This window comes from Centropristis striata, chromosome 9 (assembly GCF_030273125.1).
Source record: "Centropristis striata isolate RG_2023a ecotype Rhode Island chromosome 9, C.striata_1.0, whole genome shotgun sequence".
In the NCBI taxonomy this organism is placed as follows: Eukaryota; Metazoa; Chordata; class Actinopteri; order Perciformes; family Serranidae; genus Centropristis; species Centropristis striata.
In genome coordinates, this window is record NC_081525.1 from 25,975,818 (window position 1) to 25,998,278 (window position 22,461).

Below are 22,461 nucleotides of genomic sequence, written 5' to 3' on the forward strand. Positions count from 1 at the left end.
AAAAAAAAGTTAAGTAAACAAACTCTTTCATAGCGATAGCTTCCATGGCATTAGTTAGGATTATAATTAATAATCAATAATAATAATAATAATAATAATAATAATAATAATAATACATTTTATTTGTAAAGCACTTTTCATAGCAGTAGATAAAAGAGACACGGGTAATAAAGTACATTATGCAGAGACAAAATAAAAAACATCTAGGGACAACCTAAAAATGCCTCCCTGAACAAAAAAGTTTTAAGCCCTTTTTTAAAGGTGTCCACAGACTGGGGTTGACGTAGATGTTCAGGGAGGGAGTTCCAGATGTGGGGGGCAGCGGAGCAGAAGGCTCGGTCTCCCATGGTGCGGAGTCGTGTGCGGGGCTGATGGAGGAGGTTTATGCTTTGGGAGCGGAGGTTGCGGGTGGATGAGTGAGGGGTGAGAAGGTCTTTGAGGTATTGTGGGGCGTTGCTGTAGATGCAAAGGTGGGTGATTAGGGCGATCTTGTATTTGATTCTTGAGGTTATGGGAAGCCAGTGTAGGTTCTGTAGAATGGGGGTGATGTGGTCGTATTTGTGGGTTTTCATCAGAGTACGGGCAGCACAGTTCTGAATGAATTGGAGTTTCTGGAGGTGTTTGTTTGGTAAACCGATGAGCAGGCTGTTGCAGTAATCAAGCCTAGAGGAGATAAGGGCGTGGACGAGTTTTTCTGCGTCAGGGAAAGTGAGGAAGGGGCGGAGTTTGGAGATGTTCTTTATATGGAAGAAGCAGGTTTTGTACAGTTGTTTGATGTGGTTTATAAAGGTAAGTTGTGGGTCCAGCTTCACACCAAGGTTGGTAACTGAGGTAGAGAGGGGTATGGCTTGACCGGAGAAGGAGATGGTGGTTATGGGTGATGACTGGACCTGATGAGGGGTGCCGATTTGTATGGCTTCGGTTTTGGAGCTGTTTAACTGAAGGAAGTTGTGACTCATCCACGCCCTAATCTCCTCCAGGCAGTTGGAGAGGGCTTGAGTAGGTGATGATGAGATGACCGAGGTAAAACGTTGGTTGGGGTTAGTACAAAGGTATAACTGTGTGTCATCGGCATAGCAGTGAAATGAGATTCCGTGTTGGCTGTAGCTGTGCGGCAACAGCTTTTTCAAGCACTTTGGATAGGAATGGAAGATGGGAAATGGGCCGGTAGTTGGAGAGAGATTCTGGGTCGAGGCTGGGTTTCTTTAGAAGAGGCTTGATAATGGCAGTTTTGAGTGAGGGCGGGACATGGCCGGAGTTTAACGAATGGTTTATGATTTGTGTGATAAGAGGGCTTATGACGGACAGGTTTGATTTGATGAGTGTTGTAGGGATGGGGTCCAGGGGGGAGGTGGAAGGCTTCATTTTTTTGATGAAACCCTCAACTTCGGACTGAGTCACTGTGGCAAAGGTACTGAAAGGTGCAGGTTGAGGGCAGGCAGATGGCAGAGATGGAGCAGGGGAGCCTGAGAGCTGAGACCGGATGGAATTTATCTTTTCTTTGAAAAATGCAAGAAACCTGTTGCAGTGTTCTGCTGTGGGTTCTGAATGGGTTTGGTTTTTGGGATTTAGGAGGTGGTTTATGGTGGAAAAGAGCTGTTTTGAATTTCCTGGACTGTTATTGATGATGTTGGAGTAATAGATGGACCGGGCTTCTTTAAGGGCTGCTGCATAGGCTTTCTGGTGAGTTTTGTAGGCCAGCTTGTGTACCACCAGGCCAGATGATTTGATACGCCTCTCAATGACCAGCAGCCTTCATCTTGCGCAGTTCATTGGTGAACCAGGGGGCAGTGCGGGAAAAAGACACAGTTCTTGTTTTGAGAGGGGCATGTATATCCAGGAGGGAGCGAAGAGAATGGTTGTAGTGTTCGATCAATTTGTTGACTGATGGAAGGTTGACTGAGGCCAGCAGTTGGAGGTCAGAGTGCAAGATGGCAGGGTTGATGTTTTTTATATTGCGAAAATGAATATCGCGTTTAGGCTGGGGGAGGTGAGATGGGCAGGAAATTTCCATGGAAATGATGCTGTGATCAGAGACACCCAGGTCATATACTGACAAATTTTTGATGGAAGGAGAGTCCGAGATGACCAGGTCTAAAGTGTGCCCTCTGGTGTGTGTAGGTGCATCAACATGCTGTGTGAGTTTGAGACAGTCCAGTACATGAAAGAAATCAGCTGCCAGGGGGGAGGAGGGATTGTCAATGTGAATGTTCATATCGCCAAGTATGATGTTATTGGAGGATAGAGAGCAGAGGGAGGTGAGAAGGTCGTGAAACTCTGTGATGAAGGATGGGTTTGGTTTGGGCGGCCGGTAGATCAGTACTGCATTGATCTTGGAAGAGGGTTTAGATTTGAAGGCCAGATATTCAAAAGAAGACACATCAGGCAGAGACAGAGGTGAGAGCTTGAGAGAGTTGCGGTAAATTACTGCCAGGCCACCACCTCGGCCAGTGCAGCGAGCTCTCTGCAGGTAACTGTATCCAGGGGGACAGGCTTCATTTAATGAGGAAAAAACTCCCGGTTGGTGCCAGGTCTCAGTGAGGCACATCAGGTCAATATCTTTCTCCAGAATGTGATCATGGACCAGGGTTGATTTATTAGACAGGGACTGTGCATTAAAAAGTTCAGTTTTAATGTGGGACAGATCTGTAGACCTCTGGATGGGACAGAGCAGGCTAGGATCTACACCTCTCCTTCCATCACACACAGCATGGCACAGTCTCGCGATGTTCCCGGCGGATATTCCTTACTGCGGTGGCGGCGGTCTGATGACGTGTCTGCGATGCGACAGGTAGAGCGGCAGACCAGGTGGGTGAGATGGAGCCGGTGTCGGGAGGCTGGATGTAAATAAACTTTCTCCGCGAGCTTTCAGCTTTAAACTGTGCCAGTGTAGCGGGTCCGTTGACCGGAGTAATCAGCGGCTCTGGCTCCGGGAAAACAGGGCGGATCCATCGGCTGCATACGAACCGGGCAGGGAGAGAAGATCCGAGGTGGAACTCAGCCGAGGAAAAGACTCTCAGGTGAGCTTTGAGACGGGCAATCACACCGGCGCGTCTCCCACGTCTTCTTGAGCGCTTTCTCTGGGGGAGAGGGCATGACAGGCGGCCTCGGTGTTCGGAGCCGCAGGGTCGGCTGGAACGGGACTTTTGGTCGCGATCCCTCCGGGGAGAGACTGTAGGCAGGCGGCGCAGGTGATCGGGAATGTCCGCCAGAACCGGTGTTTGCTGATCGAAAAGATGGTGATCAGATGGGAACTTGTGAAGTTATCGCTTCAGTGTTGATGTTTAGCCACAGGCTGGCGCAGTTATTATATACATGAAAAGTTGATCGGAGGAGACTCAACCAGGCTCTGTGTTCATGTTCCGGCTCAACAAAACCTTTTGCCCCGGTCGGAGTTAACTGGTCTTATTGTCCGGTTATTGTCCGGCTCTGAGCTTTGTGCTCAGTGTACCTTCTCATCAAAGGAGCTGCAATCGCGAGCAAAGCTTCCCCCATGTTCCAGGGATTTATTATGATGCAGCTGCTGCGTTGCCACGGTGATGAGATAAACAACGTAAAAGTACTTCAGAAGCGTTCAGCAGCACCGGCGACCCGTTGCTCTGTATAATAGGTGGTCAGATAGCTTTCCCAAACGTCAGGCTCACACGCCGCCTATTGCTGTAATTAAATGATATGACAATGTTCTGAGTGTGCTTTAGCCTATCTAATCAAAGGGAATCTTTTGATGTCCTACTTCATTTATATTGAAAAAAAAAAAAAGTTAAGTAAACAAACTCTTTCATAGCGATAGCTTCCATGGCATTAGTTATGATTATAATTAATAATCAATAATAATTATGTATGACTAAACTGACTGACTAAAATAAATGTGAACCATGCCTGGGTGTAGAAAGAGAACAGTAGCCTATACTAGTGCATGATGATAAGTGTTTTTTTCTTTTCTTTATTGTGCTTGATAATAAGTTAACACGCTACTTTTATTTTGACGGGACTTTTATTTTCCCGTCTGTCCGCCGTCATATTAATGAGTGATTAACTAATTAAAAAGATTAAAAAGGGAGCGAACTTCTTCGTCAGGAGAACTGTATTGGGCACGGGTACTATCGGGAGGATTGTGGCCCATACAAGCACTTGACAATAAGTTGATAATGTCCTCATTGGTCAGTGTTGCTGCCACAAGGTTCCCAGACTGACTCATGCTCACTTATTGCGGCAGCAAAATACAAGATGGCAGTGCCTTGATGACGTCAGTCAAGTTTCATTATATATATTCAAGGTTCATTCCATATATTCGAGAATTCATTCAACATATTCAAAGTTTCATTCCATATATTCAAGGTTCATTCAATATATTCAAAGTTTCATTCCATATATTCAAGGTTCATTCCATATATTCAAGAATTCATTCAATATATTCAAAGTTTCATTCCATATACTCAAGAATTCATTATATATATTCAAGGTTCATTCCATATATTCAAGAATTCATTCCATATATTCAAGAATTCATTCAATATATTCAAAGTTTCATTCCATATATTCAGGAATTCATTCAATATATTCAAAGATTAATTTCCTGAACGGCATGCCATAATATATATATATATATATATATATATATAAAACTTTCCTCTTTGACAAAGCCTATAGTTAGGGCTGGCTGAGGCCTTGGACCAGCCCCTAGTTATGCCGCTATAGGCCCAATGTGTTGGGGGACACGATACACTGGGCCCCTCTTTTCCTCTCTCTCTGATGTCTGAATAATACATGACACAAACTTGCATTTTCCCAGAGTACTCCACTTTTCTTTGCTCTCTCTTCCACAGGGTGTGGAGCTGTGGTCCTGCTCAGCATCACTCCTGCTGGTCTCACTGCCTTGTTCCTGCCTCAATCTTGTTCGGCCCCAGATGGGAATCCTGGTCCACTCTACACTCACCATCACTACTGGCCAATGGTGGCGCTTCATCACCTGCTGCTGTCTCCTCCCACAACTCCTGCTCCTCTCTGTCTCTCTCCCTCTCAACCGTCTCTCTATCCTCTCTCCCTCTCCCCCTTTATCCTCTATCTACTCTATATGGTAGCCATTTTTAAAAACAGATTAAAAACCAATCTTTTTTCAACAGCATTCGGTTGAACTGTGTGCGTGCGTGTGTGCATGTGTGGTTGTGGGAGTGGGTGCACATGTGTGAGTAAGTAAGTGTGTATGTGGTGAATTTGGCATATCTTGTCTACCTGCACTCTTCAATTAATTCGTAATTGATTTTTGAACAAATTGAATTTTTTGTTTGTTTTCTTTTGTTTTTTAACTGTAAATATGTATATCCATTGTGAAGCACATTGAGTCTGCCTTGTGCATGAAATGCGCTCTATAAATAAAGTTGAATTGAATTGAATTGAATATTCTACTCTGTTGATCTGTCCTGTTCAATGACATCTATTGCACGTCTGTCTGTCCTGGGAGATGGATCCCTCCTCTGTCTCTCCCTGAGGTTTCTTCTTCTTTTTCCCCTGTTAAAAGGGTTTTTTGAGGAGTTTTTCCCTGGCCGATGTGAGGGTCTAAGGACAGAGGGTGTCGTACCATGTACAGTCTGTGAAGCCCTTTGAGACAAATCTGTGATTTGTGATTTTGGGCTATATAAATAAAACTGACTTGACTTGACTTGACTACCTATTATCATCAGCTGCAGCAGTGACGCACAGGAGGCTGTTATGGGACTGTTTGCTCTCTCCCACATATATCTTGCGTATGAGTGTGTTTCAGAGTGGGGGAGGGAGAAAGGAGAGACGGGGAGAGAGGTCAATTCTATCTTGAGAACAATCTGGTGATGATGTACAATGTAAACCCCTGAGTAGATGAAGAGACGTGAGGTGCTTTTTCTATCCCTTTGTTTATGCCTCTACTGTTTTGAAATGCTTTGCAAGCTTCAGCTGCATTTATGTAACAAAGATTGTGACCCTGGCAGCATGCAATATCCAATGTTGCATGTATGAGCTGCTTATCCTCATGGTGCATGTCTTGTTAGTTAATGTTGTAGTATGCTAAAAAAAAAAAAAATTTGTCAAATAGCTAATTTAAAGAGACATGCGGTAATTCCAACAAATGTAAGTTCATTTCTCTATTATTTAAATGTATTTTCTAATTTTATCTCATTATTATTATTATTTTTATTTTATTATTATCATTTCTTATTAATTAAATACAATTTTTTTACTTAATTGACTTTTATTTAATATGTCTATCTCTCCATGTATACAAGTATTTACCTATGTACATGTACATAAATAGGCATTTAAAAACACAAAACTATGAAAATAAGATTTTTAATTAAATGGTAAAAATGCATGTATGTCATCAGGAGGTATGACTGTTCATAAAGGTGATTTAATACAAGCAAGCGGTTATATTAAAATATTAGCTCATTAAAAGAAAACTGTGGCTGTTGATAGCTGTATAATTCACATTTGAGTGTCTCATAGCTCTGACATCTAATAAGCTTTAATACACAAACACCCTACAGACACGATGATCCTCTTCACTCAAGTTTTTAAAAATAAAAAATAGACAAAGTCCTCTTAGAAAGCTGAAAAATCTCAGGAGCGTTATCATGCTGCCTCTGTGGACCTGCATGATGTTTTCTAAAGCACGGTAATCAAACACATTTTTAAAAACAATTCACATTTAAAATTATAATACAAACAGTTGAGAGTCTCACCATGGTTTATTGTTAAACTGGTTTCAACTAAGATACACATACAAATGAGCATTTCATTAATAAAATACTTTAAGCTTGTTGTCACAGACACAGATATGAAAAAAAGGTTGATGCAACACTAAATGTAACTATTTTCACCACCAGTCACACGACTGGAGAGAGTTCATATAAAAACTATTCAATATTACTTTTTTATTACTTTTGTTAGCTAATAGAAATAGAAAAGAATCCTTGTAGTTTGAGGACATATTCCTGGAGTGTGAGCTCCTTTATGAGTGTTTGTGTGTCTGCATCTGACTGACTGTCTCTATGTAAGAAGCTATTTAAAAACTCACCCCGTCATGAACCAAAGCCTTCCACGTGTGCTCCAGTTTTTTGATTAGCCTGCAGAAACAAAGAGATGCAGTTAAGCAGAGTGATGTTTCACATGTCTTATATATAATGGGATCATAGGGAAATGAATATAGACATGCCTGCAGGCTGAGGACCTTAAATGTGCTGTCTGAAATGATTAAGTTGTTTTCATGTTTGGGTAAAAAAACAACACCCTCTGCTGCTGTAGGCAGGCACAGTATGTACAGTATACACTGCAAAAAAGGTTGGTCTAAAAACAAGATAAACACACTAAATCTGAGGGAAATGATCTTGCAGCATGTTGCTAGAAATAAGCATGTTGTGCGCTCAAAATAAGAAATTAACTCTTAAAACAAGATGAATTAAAGCTGCAAACAGCAATGAACTGGCCCGAGCAGAGTGCACTACAAATTGTTTGTTTCTTACCAAGATAAAAAAAACAACAACTTTAGATTACTAGTGTTAGATCAGGGGTCTCAAACTCAAATTACCTGGGGGCCGCTGGTGGCAGTATCAAAATGACCAAAAAAAGACACAAAATGACATTACATAACATTTCCACTTCTTCCGGTAACAATAACACGGCAGATAATAAACAGTCCGGTAGCAGCTGCCTTTCTTTTTGTTAACGTCGTCATAGAAACAAGTGAAACAAAGCTCCAGCTTGTGCAATAAAGGGACCTTCCACACACAACACGGTAAAGTGCCATTCATATAAAACTCACATTAAACTTTCATATCAAGGTGGGGGCCACAAAATTTCGTCACGAGGGCCGTTATTGGCCCGTGGGCCGCGAGTTTGAGAGTTAATTTCTTATTTTAAGTGTTCAACATGCTTATTTCTAGATTTTATAATCTTAATTCAAGAAATCTTATCAAGTGAAATTATCTGTCCATGCAGCAAGATCATTTCCCTCAGGTATTGTTTTTATCTGGTTTTAGACACCCCTTTTTTGCAGTGCATCTATTTATCCGACTTCCATGTCCACACACTAGAATATGTGGTGTGGTGATCACATGTAATCTCGTGACGGATCACCTGTAGGATTGCAGGATGTCGATGATTCCTATGTAGAGAAGAAGTCGCTCCCCTTTTCCGTTGACAGCCGGGATGCCACCCATCCTGAAATGAAAAGCAAAATAAGGAAACAAGAAAAAAATAATCAAATCTTAGCTGAAATAGATACATTTCATTAAAATCACTTTATAAATAGTTTAAAGAGGCTTTGTTGACGAAAGGTGAAGTGAAGTGTAAGCACTGAAAGCAGCTGAACTGAAGAGAAATGGATGAAGGCAACTGAATAAGTTCTGATGAAATGTATAGTCCTGAGATGTGTTGGAGGGGTTGTGGGCTAGTGGGGGATTTTACTCATGTATTTTGGGATTGCCCAAAGATTTTAGATTTTTGGAAAAATATTCAAAAGGAAATAAAACATGTTTTGGGCATTGACTTTACTCTAGATCTAGCAGTGTACATATTGGCTATAGTCCCAGATAATGTTATAGATGGGAATTTGACTTTGTGACTAAAAATTCTGCTTTTAATAGCAAAGAAAACAATCATAGCCTTTTGGTTAAAGCCACAACCCCCCAGAATAACAGAATGGAGAGAAAGAGTAAAAAATGTATTAATCATGGAGAAAATCACAGCAAGGTTACAGCTTAAATCAGACAGGTTTGAACAAAGATGGCTACTAGTAATACAGACAATGGCAGAACTTTAGTCACCTCTTCTTTTTTTTCTTCTTTTTATCCACTTTAGTTGTTCAGTAAATGAATGTACCTCCTTTTAAGAAGGAGGAAGAAATATTTGAAGACAGGATGTGAGGACCTGATTATATGTTAGAACTGAAACTGTAATAGCATCTCCTTATGTTTGTTCTTAATGTATGTGTTGTGTGTATGTGTGTTTGTCATCTTGTGAAATAAAGAAGTGAGTTCAAAAAAAGAAAGATAAAAAAAATGTTATATTCCACTTCAGGTATTTTTATTGACATGACATGCCAAGTCTGAGACATGCACTCCCCGTTGTTTTAAATTCAATAATTAGCCTGATCTCAGTTTCAGTGTTATATATTTAGGAAACATACCAACTGAGATAAATAAACAAGACAGATACCTATTACAACTATTATTGGCTAGTAGCAAAAAGGCAACAACCAGGAAATGGCTAAGCAAGGAGTGTCCGACAATTTCAGACTGGATAGGAATAGTTGAAGAAATCTATAATATGGAAAGGTCAACATTTTCCCTGAGATACAGTACTGAAAAAGGTGACCAATACTGGAAGAAATGGAGGGACTACATATATGAGAGGTGATTGCATATTCTGTGTGGGAAATTCTGTATTTTTATTTTATATTATTGTATTTTTTCCCTGGGTCAGCAGCGTTTCTCCCCTAGTATAAATATGTATACATATATTCCATTTCCGCTTGTTTTTCATTTTTCATTTAATTTTTTGTACTGGTGACCTTGTTGACAGCACAGACGAAGGTATTTTGTGTCACTGGACCGAGAGAGACTAGAGAACTGTGGGTGCCTTAAGGCCCCTAGACCCGATTCTTCAGCCTGATTTCTGCCAGCCCTTTGTTTAGAACAAAACCTGCCATTGTGTTTTGCTATAGATGACCCTGTCTGATGTACCTGTTCTGTGTGTATAATTATATGTTTGTGTTTTGTTTTTTCACTGAAAAATCAATAAAAAGAAAGTAAAAAAAAAAAAAGTGCCAGCAGTCACATTTATCACTCATCTCTTTGCCAACAACCTCCTACCGCTCTGGCTGAACTCACGTGTCGTCAGTGTCGATGGTTCCTCCGCAGGCGGCTCCTCCCTGGATGGACTCCATGGCGGTGGAGTAGAGGGCCTTTTGCTGGGCCACGGGCCTCTTCTCATCGCTGCCGCCCTGGGAGCCCTCCATCTGCCTCTCCCTCTCCGCCTGGTCCATGTTATGGACCCCGAGCAGTAGACTGTAGTCCATGATCTTAAAGCTTTCCAGCACCTGAGCACAGGACACACATGGGCAATGTGTGAGTGTGCAGTGACTGACAGACACGTGATGTATAAATCTGTGTGAAGCTTTTACTCAGAGTGAATAACAGTGTCAGCACCAGAGGGAATGAGAACTGGGAAAGTTAATGATGAACAGAAGACACAGTGATGCACACACTAATAAACAATGAATAAGATTAGCCAGTGTGTTTACATATATTCCCCTCCCAAACACATGCGCTATAAAAGCAAATGTGAGGTGGTGATTTACAAGACAAGTGCAGGCCTGCTACCAGGCCAGCCAGCGTGTTTAACCTGGTGCTCATAACAAAGCTCTAATTTATAGTGAGAATCCAAGGAATGGCACTCTCATAAACAAGCTTTTTTCTCTCTCCTACCTCCCCTTATCCACGATCCTCCTTTATTTGTCAGGGCACCATAATATGCAGGCTTTTTCCAACTATTTTCTATTTCTTTTTTAAGAGTTTCTACTCTATGGCTGTGGTCAAATAATCAAAAAGAAATTCCTAACCATTTTGCCATTAGTAGAAAACACCATAAAATCAAAGATGTGAAGAAAGATGCGAAGGACTCATAAGGAAAAGACAACAGTGCTGCTTCTGAAGATGGACTACTAAAAGATTATCTTAGATTTTCATCCATTGTGTCTTTACCACATTGTTTCATGTCAGCTATACAAACGTGGCAACAAATTCAACTTCATTACCGAAGTTGCAATTGAAAGTAGAAAATTTCAAAATAAATTTTGAGTGTGTATATTATCTCTATACTAAGTATGTGACAGATCAAGCTTTCAACGTGTGTGTGTGTGTGTGTGTGTGTGTGTGTCTGTCTGTCTGTCTGTGCCTCTATGATGCTGTGGGTGCATGTTGGTGGCGCATTTGGGCGTAGAACGCACAAATGCGCCACCAACATGCACTGCAACTGCCGTTTGCCAAGACCCTCAAGTCATAGCACACTTGTCATGGTCGAGCCGGTCAAATTGATACCTTTTTAGTACTTTTTTAGTCGCCCGAAAAAAACACGAAAGAAATAGAAGAATCCCGGTGGATAGTATATAGTGTGCTCTTACAAGCACACTCATTTAAAAAAGGAACATGAGCCACCAGTCATTAAAGAGGCTATCACATGGAGAGTGGCTGCTCGATCCTCTGGACCACTCAATTAGTATAATTGTATGAAAAGAATTGTTAAATTTATGCAAGATAGGCATACTTTGTTGGGTCTACAAATCTACTACTGTATAGAGATTGATGGATTTATTGGCAGATCTTATCTTGTTTTTTTCCAGAACAAATAACATAGAAAAAGATGCTCAGATTAATTTAGAGATGCACTGCAAAAAAGGTGTATCTACAAACAAGATAAAAACACTAAATCTGAGGGAAATGATCTTGCCGCATGGACAGATAATTTCACTTGACAAGATTTCTTAAATTAAGATTGTTAAATCTAGAAATAAGCACGTTGAATGCTTAAAATAAGAAATTAACTCTTAAAACAAGACAAATTATCAAACACTTCTAAATCTAAAGTTTTTTTTATCTTGGTAAGAAACAAATTATTTGCAGTTTGATGTTAGCCATTTATTGTATTTTCATTTATTCTTTATTTTAATGGTGAGCCATTGACTGAACAGTACTGATATTTATTTAGCTATTTATTATCTTTTTTTCACTCAGTTTTCATTTCTAGTCTTGGGACGCAATTTAATGTTCATAGAATGCATAATGTTAAATATTCTTTCATAATAAAAGATATTTGTTTGAGAAAGCAGCCTTCTGAGAGCCTTTGCATCGTCATATTGGTCCAAAATCACAATCTACATAGAAGAAAGGTCTATTTTCATTACTCTAAAATCAGGTTGGGCTCTAGGACTGGACATTGTTTTTGTTGCCGAATGGTATGTCAAAATGTGGCTGACATAAGGAATTTTGGGACAGTATTATCACCTTTCCTTTTGATAAGAACGGTCCGATGTTAATATTCACAAAAAGATAAGAAAAGAAACATAAAAGCACATTTCCTTAGCATTAAGCTAATCTGACCAGCTCTTGTCACGGCTGCCACTAAGTCTACAAGGTTACTAACTGAGTGAAACGCCCCAGTAGTATCCGTTTCACCGCCACCTGTCTCTTTATCTATCTTTCCCTGTGAGGCGCTGCATTATGGCATCACTTTATCCCTTCTTCGAACTGTCACTGCCAAGGATCCCCCCCTCTCTCTCGCTCTCGCTCTCTCTCTGGAGACTCCTGATCAGTGTGTTATATGAATTGTCCTTCAGAATCGGCAAACTACCCTCGTCATCTTCCCCTTACTCCTTCTCCGAACAGGAGTGGAGCAACACTGCAAAAAGCCACCTCTCAAAAAGAAGAAAAAAAGTAAAAAAAATGAGGTGTATTTTGCTTCAAAATAGCAAAATTCTCTGCCAACTTTCCAAAACAAGTAAAAATATCTAATCTTAACAAAACCAAAAATACCTTAGAATTAGTGTATTCTAACTAATAAAAGTGATTTTTGTTGTTGTTGTTGTTTAATGTTTCATGTTAAATGTTTAAATATCAAGTGTCAATGTACTAGTTATTTACATACATACTACACAACAATACATACTTCTATTGTTTCATTGATAATAAAACAATTGAACCATCTGGTTGCTTGTTTTACGTATGTGAAAAGGTAAAATTATGTCAAAGTTATTTTGACATAATTTAGTTATGCTTGAAATAAGAAATTATTGCTTTGAAATAGCAGTTTTATACTTGTAAGTGTTGATGAAACAGCTTTGTAACTTTTGATATTCTAGTTTCAGGCATATATTTACTCAGTATAGGTCATAAAATGTCAGTAACAAGCTGTAATATCCTATATAGATAATTAAGGAAACACTAAAACACTAAAAACAAGTGAAACAGTCAAACATAAAATATGCTTACTAAGAAGAACTATCTTATCAGGCAAAAAATAAGAATATATCCCCTTGACCTAAGATGTTTAATCTTACTTAGACTTCAGTTTTTGCAGTGAAGTGAAGAGCTTTTATATAGCAGCTGTAATATGTATCTCACTCACCAGGCAGTCTCTCTGTAGGGTTTTGACTAGAGCATTGTAAGTGTCCTGGTCCAGCATCAGACCGTCCTGCAGGTCTTGCATGAAGTCCAGGTCTTTGAAAGTGGGCCTGGCCTTCTCCCTTTCCTTCTTGGACGCTCGCCTCTTGTAGGTGGAGCCCTTCAGGTCGTATTTGAGGTGCATTCGGACTACACGGGGAAGGACGTTGTTCATCACCACCACACGGATGTTCTTCCCGCCCGACTGGACACAGTAGAGTCCGAAAAACTTGGGCAGCAAAGTGCGAGGGTTCTGATTCAAGTTCTGGAAAAGAAAGCATGAGAGGCAGAAAATAAAATACCGCTAAAAGTCTCATAAATTGGTTCCTGCTGCTGCTGTGCTTTGACAGGATGAAGACGCAGGACTTAACAGCGGAGGGAATTGATTTGAGGGATTTAATCGTTGAGAAAAGCCGGCTGGGACACCACAAAATGCATGATGACATTTTAAAAGATATCATTTTTTTAAATACCCAATACCAAAATGTGCTACCTTTTTTGACATTTGCAGTATGTGCAATATCTGAAAATCCTCTTTCACATTTTTTTCATCATTTTTCATTTCATTTGCCCTTAAGGGTTAAAATAATACACAAGCAAAGCATAGGTGATACATGTTCTGCTAATAATTAATTGATAAACACTATTCTTCATTCTATCTGATCACACCAGGAAGAATTACATAACAGAGAGCACACAGCCGTGTACCCAAACTGTGATTTAGTTTCTACTATCCTCAACTATTTTGATAATTTAGTAGATTTCAGGTATTTGTGATATGATTGTTTTTTAAAACCTATTTCTGACAATTTATTGACCAATAAAAAATGATTATAAGATAAAATAACAGGCTGATTATTCAAAGATGAAAATGTTGCAGATTATTAAGTTAGGACCACCAACAACATATACAATACAATAATGACACAACACAGTCACCTCATAGAAAACAGGGAAATGTCTAAAGCAAAAGGTCAAACATTAATTAAAAAAGGCACCTAATTTACATACAATTTTCTGCTGCTAGAATATGGGAAAAAACAACACATAATTGAATTGAATTGAATTGAATTGAATGAGAGAGACAGAGAGAGAGACAGAGAGACAGAGACAGAGACAGAGACAGAGACAGAGACAGAGAGTAATGACTCAATCTGGTGGAAAATAATAATAAAAAAGCCAGGGCTTCTGATTGAAGGCCTGATATAATAGAATACATAAGAGGTTATGCTATAATGGCCTTAAGATCAGTAATTGTGGTCTAATGGGTCCCAATGGGGATATTTTGTCCTCATGGGGCTACACAGTTTCATTTATAGACTTATTATAGCATCTTAGGTTGAAAGTACAAAATCAAATGTACAGCACATGGATTAAACATGGACAAATGTTTTAAACTATACTTAAACACTTTTCTCTATTTATATCACAGCTCTGCCTTTACTCTAGGGCTGCACAATTAATCGAATTTTATTCGTGATCATGATTTTGGCCGCCACGATTAAATTAACCTGATCGTCGGCGATATTTCCATTTTAAAATGCTAAAATGTTATTGGAGACTTTTGGAGACTCCTTCTTAAGAAACGAGTCGAATCGGCACAGTCCTCCTACAGCAGTCTCTCCCAGCTGCGGAGCCGGAGGGGATGTCAACCCCTTAGGGTCCAGTGTGCAAATTGCTAACAGGCTAACAGTTAGCTCTGTAGCAGTACAGTGTGTATGTGCTGCTGCTGCAAGAGGTGTTCACTTAGCGATCTCTGTTTGTTTACAACAAGCACCAGACACTCTGTGCACACACTAACAACTGTTCCTATTGTTTGTTTAAAAGTAGTGCAATAAAAATACTGATGTTTTCCCTAACATGATGAATAATCGTGATTAATAATCAGGATTACAATATTGATCAAAATAATCGTGATTATCATTTTGGCCATAATCGTGCAGCCCTACTTTACTCTATACTAGACTCTCCCCTCAATCACCAATCTGTGCTCAACATTTTACTTGTCAATCCAAACAACTGAGCTTAGTCTGACTGGATGCTCAGTTAAAAACCTGCTCTGACCTTGGGACCTGGGCCAGTTCAGTCCCATCAGAGAAATGAGAGGGAAGCAGGAGAGAGAGACATCCATATAATGGTAACACACAGAATTCAGGAGTAGAAACAGACAGAGGAGAGATGAAGGACGAATGTGGAAGTAGGGCTAAAAAGCTCAGCACTTGTGTGAGTGACCTTCAGATGAGAGAAACTGGTAGAGAGAGCAGAAAAATTTATAAAGAGAGAGGAGAGAGAGAGAGAGAGAGAGAGAGAGAGAGAGAGAGAGAGAGAGAGGAGAGAGAGAGAGAGAGAGAGAGAGAGAGAGAGAGAGAGAGAGAGAGAGAGAGAGAGAGAGAGAGAGAGAGAGAGAGAGAGAGAGAGAGAGAGAGAGAGCATCCTCTGCCCTCAGCCACACACGACCCTTCTGTCAATGTTAAGAGGGCAGAGCAGCGATGAGCCAACAACACAGACACGTGAGGGAGCGGAGAGCACATACGAGCATGAAAAGAACGGCTGGAGAAAGAGTGGATTAAAAGGCGAGGCAGGCAGAGCGAGACATAAAGGGAAATAAATTACAGTGAGAGTGTGGTGGTAGCAGGGAGAGTGATAAGACATTAAAACATGAGAGAAGATGGAGAGACGAAAGGGCAAACACACAGAAGGGAGAGACGAGCCGGTTACATCACTGTGATGTGTATACTGCCCAGAGCCAAACTGCTCAGCCAGTCAGCTGTGGAAGACATGGCCAGCTCCACCAATGGCATCTTATCTCTTATGTTTGCTACATGTTCCAGTGAACATTATAGCGCTATAGTGTTGTGTGTTTTTTACTCTCTGTTTATCTTTGAGTGGGTTTGATTTGCCCGTCCGTCTGTGCTATTCTGCCTCTTTACCTCACTCCACCGCTCTGGCCTCGGGCTACAGCCATCTTACATGAGCCAGAATCTCTCTGCTTTCATTAAACCATCTTTCATAGACCAATTATACCTGCAAAAATGCTTCAGAGCATTTCAGGCTGATGGAAAAGGTCACAGCAAATGGGCTGAGCCCTTAACGGCTTTAAATGATTAAATGAATTCCTGCAATGGTCTTGGGCCACGGGCTGTCAGCACATGAATAAACACAAGGCTCAAAGGGTGTGAACCCTGAGAGGATGGAGTTGTAGCATGGACATACATGGAGCTGTTGCTGGTTGAGTTAATTCAGAATGAGCCTGCAGACTGTGGCGTGGGTGGGAGGGGGTACTGTTGGCACAAGTCAGGCTCTGTTAGGCTTATGAGAAACACACCGGCCACAGTCTTATGAAACAGCATGGCCCAAGGTTTTAGTCAGAGATGATTTTATGACCGCTTTATATGAAAAGGACGTCACGCTCCGAGGAAATATTTCCATGGTCTTACATAAACCTGAGATCTAAAAATAAGACTGAAAATGAGAACATAAAAAGTGGAGATCGCCATTTAAAGCCCTCCTTCCCACCACCGTTACTTCCTGTTTAACAGTAATGTTCTTCATCAAACAGAGAATGGGGATGTAGTTAAAAGTCGGACATAATCTGTTACCAAGGCTGAAACTGCATTGTTTTCCTCAGTTTAGATGCAACCAGCTGCAGCCATTTAGAAAGCAGTCATATGGCACTAGGGCTGCACAATTAATCAAATTTTTATCGTGATCACAATTTTGGCCGCCACGATTTAATTAACCTGATCGTCGGTGATATTTCCATTTAAAAATGTGGCTCTCCTGCATATCTAATCAAGCACTTTCTACACCAGTAGTCCACCAACCACCAGGGGGCGGGGCGTTTTTCTCCCCTGAAAAAAGCCTGGTTGCTGATTGGATAGAATGCTAAGCAGGATGTGACATAGTACTCGACACAACAACAACATTTGTAAAAGCCGGCGAAGCAGTGTTGCCAACTTAGCAACTTTGTTGCTATATTTAGCAACTTTTCAGACCCCCTTAGCGATTTTTTTTTTTTAAAAAGCAACTGGCGAGAAATCCAGCGACTTTTTCTGGTGTTATTGGAGACTCGTTCTTACTCGTCAAAGCGGCACAGTCCTCCTGCAGCACTCTTTCCCAGCTGCAGAGCCAGAGGGGATATTAACCCCTTGGCATCCAGTCTGTAAATTGCTAACAGGCTAACAGTTAGCTCTGTAGCAGTACAGTGTGTATGTGCTGCTGCTGCAGGAGGTGATCACTTAGCAATCTCTGTTTGTTTACAACAAGCACCAGACAGTCTGTACACACACTAAAAACTGTTCCTATTGTTTGTTTAACGGTAATGAAATAAAAATACAGATGTTTTCCCTAACATGATGAATAATCGCGATTAATAATCAGGATTACAATATTGATCAAAATAATCATGATGATTATTTTGGCCATAATCGTGCAACCCTATATGGACATCAATTTGATTAAATTAGCATGGCACACCAGCCATTTCACTTTTCCTCTCCTTTACCTTCACCACCTGGTGCAGCAGCCTTCACCGAAAAAGCCATCACACGGCATGTCAGCCTCAGCACGCTGCAGGGTAGAGGGAGATGTTTCTGAGGCTGTTTGAAATTCGATTTTGGATGTTTTAAATGCTCTCGCCTCAGTTCCCAGCACTGATTATTCTTTTTTATTTTCTTATTTTGCTAAAGGGAATATGTTTTTGTTGCTAAAGATGTTCTTTGTGTCTAGACTGAAAGTTGTGTGCTCCTTGCCGACTTGATCTGTTAGAGGCACATTCTGGTTTTTGAGGCGCAAACCTAAAAAAAAATCCCGAAACTACATTTCAACAGTCAGCAGACCTCTGCAACATGTCTGTGATCTCTCCTGCAGTGTGCTGTGTCCAGCAGGAGGAGACGGTAAAGAAGAGAGCGAGCCATTGTAAAAATCAACAACAAAAGGTAAAGAAAAGATAGGAAATGCAAGAAGTTAGGCCGGCTAAGAAAACAAAGTTGCAAGCTTAAAGAATGATGTCGTTTATATGCTGTATTTTCTAATTTAGTTATAAGATCCTCCCGCTTCAGCAAGAACCATCTTTTTTTACTTTGAGCATACGATTAAGTTATTGGCTCTGTGGCTTATAAATTTAGTTATCAGAAAATGACAGAAAAAAGTTAAATATGAAAATGACAAAAACAAACAAACAATGGAGACAGTGCTTTAAATGTAAGTATGAAGAATTCATGTGTGCAGTGATTTCTCCAGACAGAGAATAAATGCTGATAGGCTGCTCCAGTACAGTTGTACAGTTTGTATGAATTTGTGTTCACTGTTCAGCATGTGCCCTCATAACTGGATAGACAGGCTTATTGTTTGTAGGCGTGAGCAGTATTTTTTCACCCAGGATGCATTGTGCTCATAGACTTTATATAAATAATGGATGTCGTGACCGTGACGTCACCCGTTGGTTTATGGCCCGTTGGAAGCATCAAATTCAGCGTTACACTCGTCGCTGTCTTGCATCGCCATCTTGTTTCCGATATGGGGAGCAGACCATATCTGGACTGTGAAGGAGTGAGAGGGATCTGATCACTGACTACAGCCTCTCTACACCTCAACCTGACTGAGAGAAGCTGCTGCTAATTCATGTTAGCATCAACTGGAGCATTAACTGGGATGTTAGTTTTGGCAGAAAACAAAAACAAAATGTATGTTACTGACCTCAGAAAACTGAACAGTGACTCCTTGGAGTGTCTGTTAGTCCAACGAAACACTGAACAAGACATTTTTACTGAACAAAACGTTCAAATAAACTGTCATTAAGTGAAAATACAGTGAAAGGGTCAAAGTTATGAGACAAAACAGGTAAACATCCTTTTTTTTATATCTATATAATGTTATATATAACTTTATTGACATGTTGCCATGGATACGCACTGTTCTGCTTCTCTCCTGATGACGGCTCGCCTTGTTAGTGACCTGTCAATCAAAGGTGGCAACGCCCCAAATCATTTGATTCTTTATCTTCTATTTTCTCATGGGGCCATTATTAGAACTATTAACATCAAATTGTCTTGAAGAAGATTTTTTACTAGTGATTGAGACTATTGTGTTGTCCTAAAAAATTTCTGAGGTAATAAATCAAGTGAGAAGTTTTCTCATTTTGCACTGAAATGAATGGACAGATTTTTGTTGCAGCCAAACTTAGCGCCCCCTGCTGGAATTTTCTGTAGAATGCAGCTTAAAGCACTTCCTGGTTTGCCCCCATGCTCAGACACGGAGACTGCTGAGAATTGTGCTGCATGTGTGCTGCATGTGTGCTGCCTACCATGAACACTACTGAACCTGAAAGTGTTATGGCTGAGTAATAAAACAAAAAGCTTTGCTTACCATGTAGTATCCAGGTAGCAGTTTCTGTAAGAATTCAGCCTCCTTGTGCATCACAGTCTTGATAATGAACTCGTCGTCCTTTGTGAGATAGAAGACCGAGCCACTCGCTCCAGGATTGGAGAGCTCGATGAGAGGCTCATTACATAGGGAGTACTGCAGGTACACAGAGACAAACGATCACACACAGAAGAGAGAAGAAATGATCAAAACATTGAAACACTTCAATGTTCCCTGCATTGTTCCCCACACAAATTCCTTGCATTGTTGAAGAGGCCAATATTCCGGTATGAATAGAAACACTTTGAAAAAGACACCACAACATGAGTTGCATTTTCTGATTATCTCACACAAACAGAAAAACCTGAATGTTTTGTAATCTTATTGAGAAAGAGGGAGAAGAGATAACACCTCAGTGTATCTGGGAGAACACATACAGTAAATCTGGATGTCTGAACAGAGGCAATTAATGGTGTGACCGAATATTTTTGCACATTTCCACACTAATTTACAGTAAAATGTGCAGTATAGAGCATCATGCTGCAGCAAAAGACAGAGCCACACAGATATATTAGTTGACTGATATTATTGGCGGATATTGGCCCATCAAAAGCGTATCGGTATCAGTGTATATTATGTCTGATATGTGCCGTTAAGGAAACATTTTCACAAAATATATAATGCAGCAAAACGTAGTTTGGTATGATTTTTAAAAAATGTTTTTTTTAACTATAGGAACTGACTGAAACTGAACAGTATTGATGGTTATTTTGCAATTTTTTAAATTCCTATTTATTCTTTATTTTATCTCTTATCATTTATAGAATTGGCTGACAATGTAATACATTGTTTGTATAATGTATAACAATGTTAAATGTTATTCAATAAAGTTTTATGTTTAAGATAAATAGCTCTCTGGGTGCATTTGCAGACAGTGTTGGAAAATCAGTGCACAATCCACATAAAAAAAGGCTTATTTGTTTCCAGCTCAAAAAAATATCTACATAGGCCACCATGTCAGTTGTCATTGAATTTTCCCCTCTAAAATTAGTATCTGCATCTGTCTCAAAATGTTCACAGCAGTCAGAGTCTAGCAAAATCAGGTTGATGTGGACAAAACGTGATTAAGCACAGTAAAGAATCAATGGGCTATTTCCCCTTTGCTACCCTTCATTTCTTAGACTGGCTCCCCAACATTGTTGCCTGTAGTGCTGACAATGAGCTCCTTAAAAACACAGATGATCAAACACAAACAACACAGTCATCATGCAGAGATGTGCAGAAATGCATATAAATAAACATCATGGCAGAAATATGAGAAGAAACTATAGTATGACACAGATTGTGGGTCAGAGAAAAAGTATAAAGTACAGTACCCACTGTTGTAGAACAGACACATTTAGATGTCAAATAATGACTGCCTTTAAAATCTAGCTTTTATAATCATTCTCCTGCTGAAATGATGGTTGGCTCAGTTAATTAGCCCCTTCTCTACCTGCCTAAAAGCAAGTAATGAGAGACATCTTTTTTTTTTTTTTTTTAAAAGCCACCACCTACCTTCTGCTAATGGCTCACTTTTCAAACATTCCTCTCAGCAAAGCCTGACATTTAATTTCAAACCTTTTTTCCCTTCATCAAAACACAGCTGAACAGTGTTAGAGGTAAAAATGTAAAATGGTATGGCTGACTGGAGATGGTAACAGTGGTTTTCATTATCTTCACACCAAGATGGACAACTTAACAGACGCGAAAGTCTTTTTGTAGATGTGATTAAAGAACCTTAAAGGTGATAAAGTCAGGTTGGGAAAATGTGAGGGATGAATATGCGTATAATTTTATCTGTAAGCGACAAGGTTCTGTGGTAGTTGATTGGACTTGTCACAAAAATGAGTGCTAAAGAGATTAGCACTAAATCTATGCACTAAATCTACGCATGACACATTGCTATGTTATTATTATTATTACTACTACTACTATTATTATTATTATATATACTGTTGCTGCCATTACTATTATTAATATATACTGTAATGTACTACTATTATTATTATTATACCGGCATTATTATTATTATTATTACTATTATTATATATTATATAATAATATATTATATATCATATTATTTTATTTATAATTATTTTATTTATTTTTATTTTATATTACTATCTATTATTACATATTATATTATATATTATATACTGTATTATTATTATTATTATTATTATATACTGTCTAGTCACTATAGCATTGTTGCCATCATATCATCAGTATAATTACCATCATCTTGCCAACCTACCAACTGATCTTCTTTTTTAAAACTTCTTAAGTGTCCTTGTTCTATTCTGTGTTTTTTCTATTGTTGTTTTTATTTATTTTACCTCAGTATTTTATTCTATTGTATTTTATTGTAATTGAATACCGGACTACTGTGACAACCGAATTTCCCTTAGGGGATGAATAAAGTAATCAATCAATCAATCAATCAATCTATCTATCTATCTATCTATCTATCTATCTATCTATCTATCTATCTATCTATCTATCTATCTATCTATCTATCTATCTATCTATCTATCTATCTATCTATCTATCTATCTATCTAAATATAGGTTTATCTTTACATTTTCTACCTCTACAAGGGGTCTAGACTTATCAGGTAGAGAACAGCACCCCTGTATCTGACACAGAATCAGAGTCCTCTAATGACAATTAGATTCAATGAGAGCATAATATATTCGATTCTAATGTTAATACAAGCTAAACAGTGAGTCTGGTAGAAAAGTTAGTGATTTCATGTCCCCAGATGGCTGGTGTGGACATATGGTGATGAGTGACCACAGGCTGGCTGATAGAGACGACAGAAAGGAGGCAGGATGTGGTGTTTCCACATGGCCGGAGAACCGATGCATTA

At 39.5% G+C, this 22,461-nt stretch overlaps 1 protein-coding gene across 2 annotated transcripts in view; it reads right to left on the minus strand.

Annotated features, from left to right (window-relative positions):
- The window catches only part of pip5k1ca (phosphatidylinositol-4-phosphate 5-kinase, type I, gamma a), a 90,088-nt gene that overhangs the window by 36,658 nt on the left and 30,969 nt on the right, over positions 1-22,461 (minus strand). For both annotated transcript variants that reach the window (XM_059340470.1, XM_059340469.1), the window contains exons 6-10: positions 19,554-19,706; positions 13,153-13,452; positions 9,861-10,069; positions 8,107-8,190; positions 7,049-7,097 (exon numbers count right to left, since the gene is read on the minus strand). In XM_059340470.1, coding sequence (XP_059196453.1) covers positions 7,049-7,097; positions 8,107-8,190; positions 9,861-10,069; positions 13,153-13,452; positions 19,554-19,706 — 795 coding nt within the window. The remainder of the gene's footprint in view (positions 1-7,048; positions 7,098-8,106; positions 8,191-9,860; positions 10,070-13,152; positions 13,453-19,553; positions 19,707-22,461) is intronic.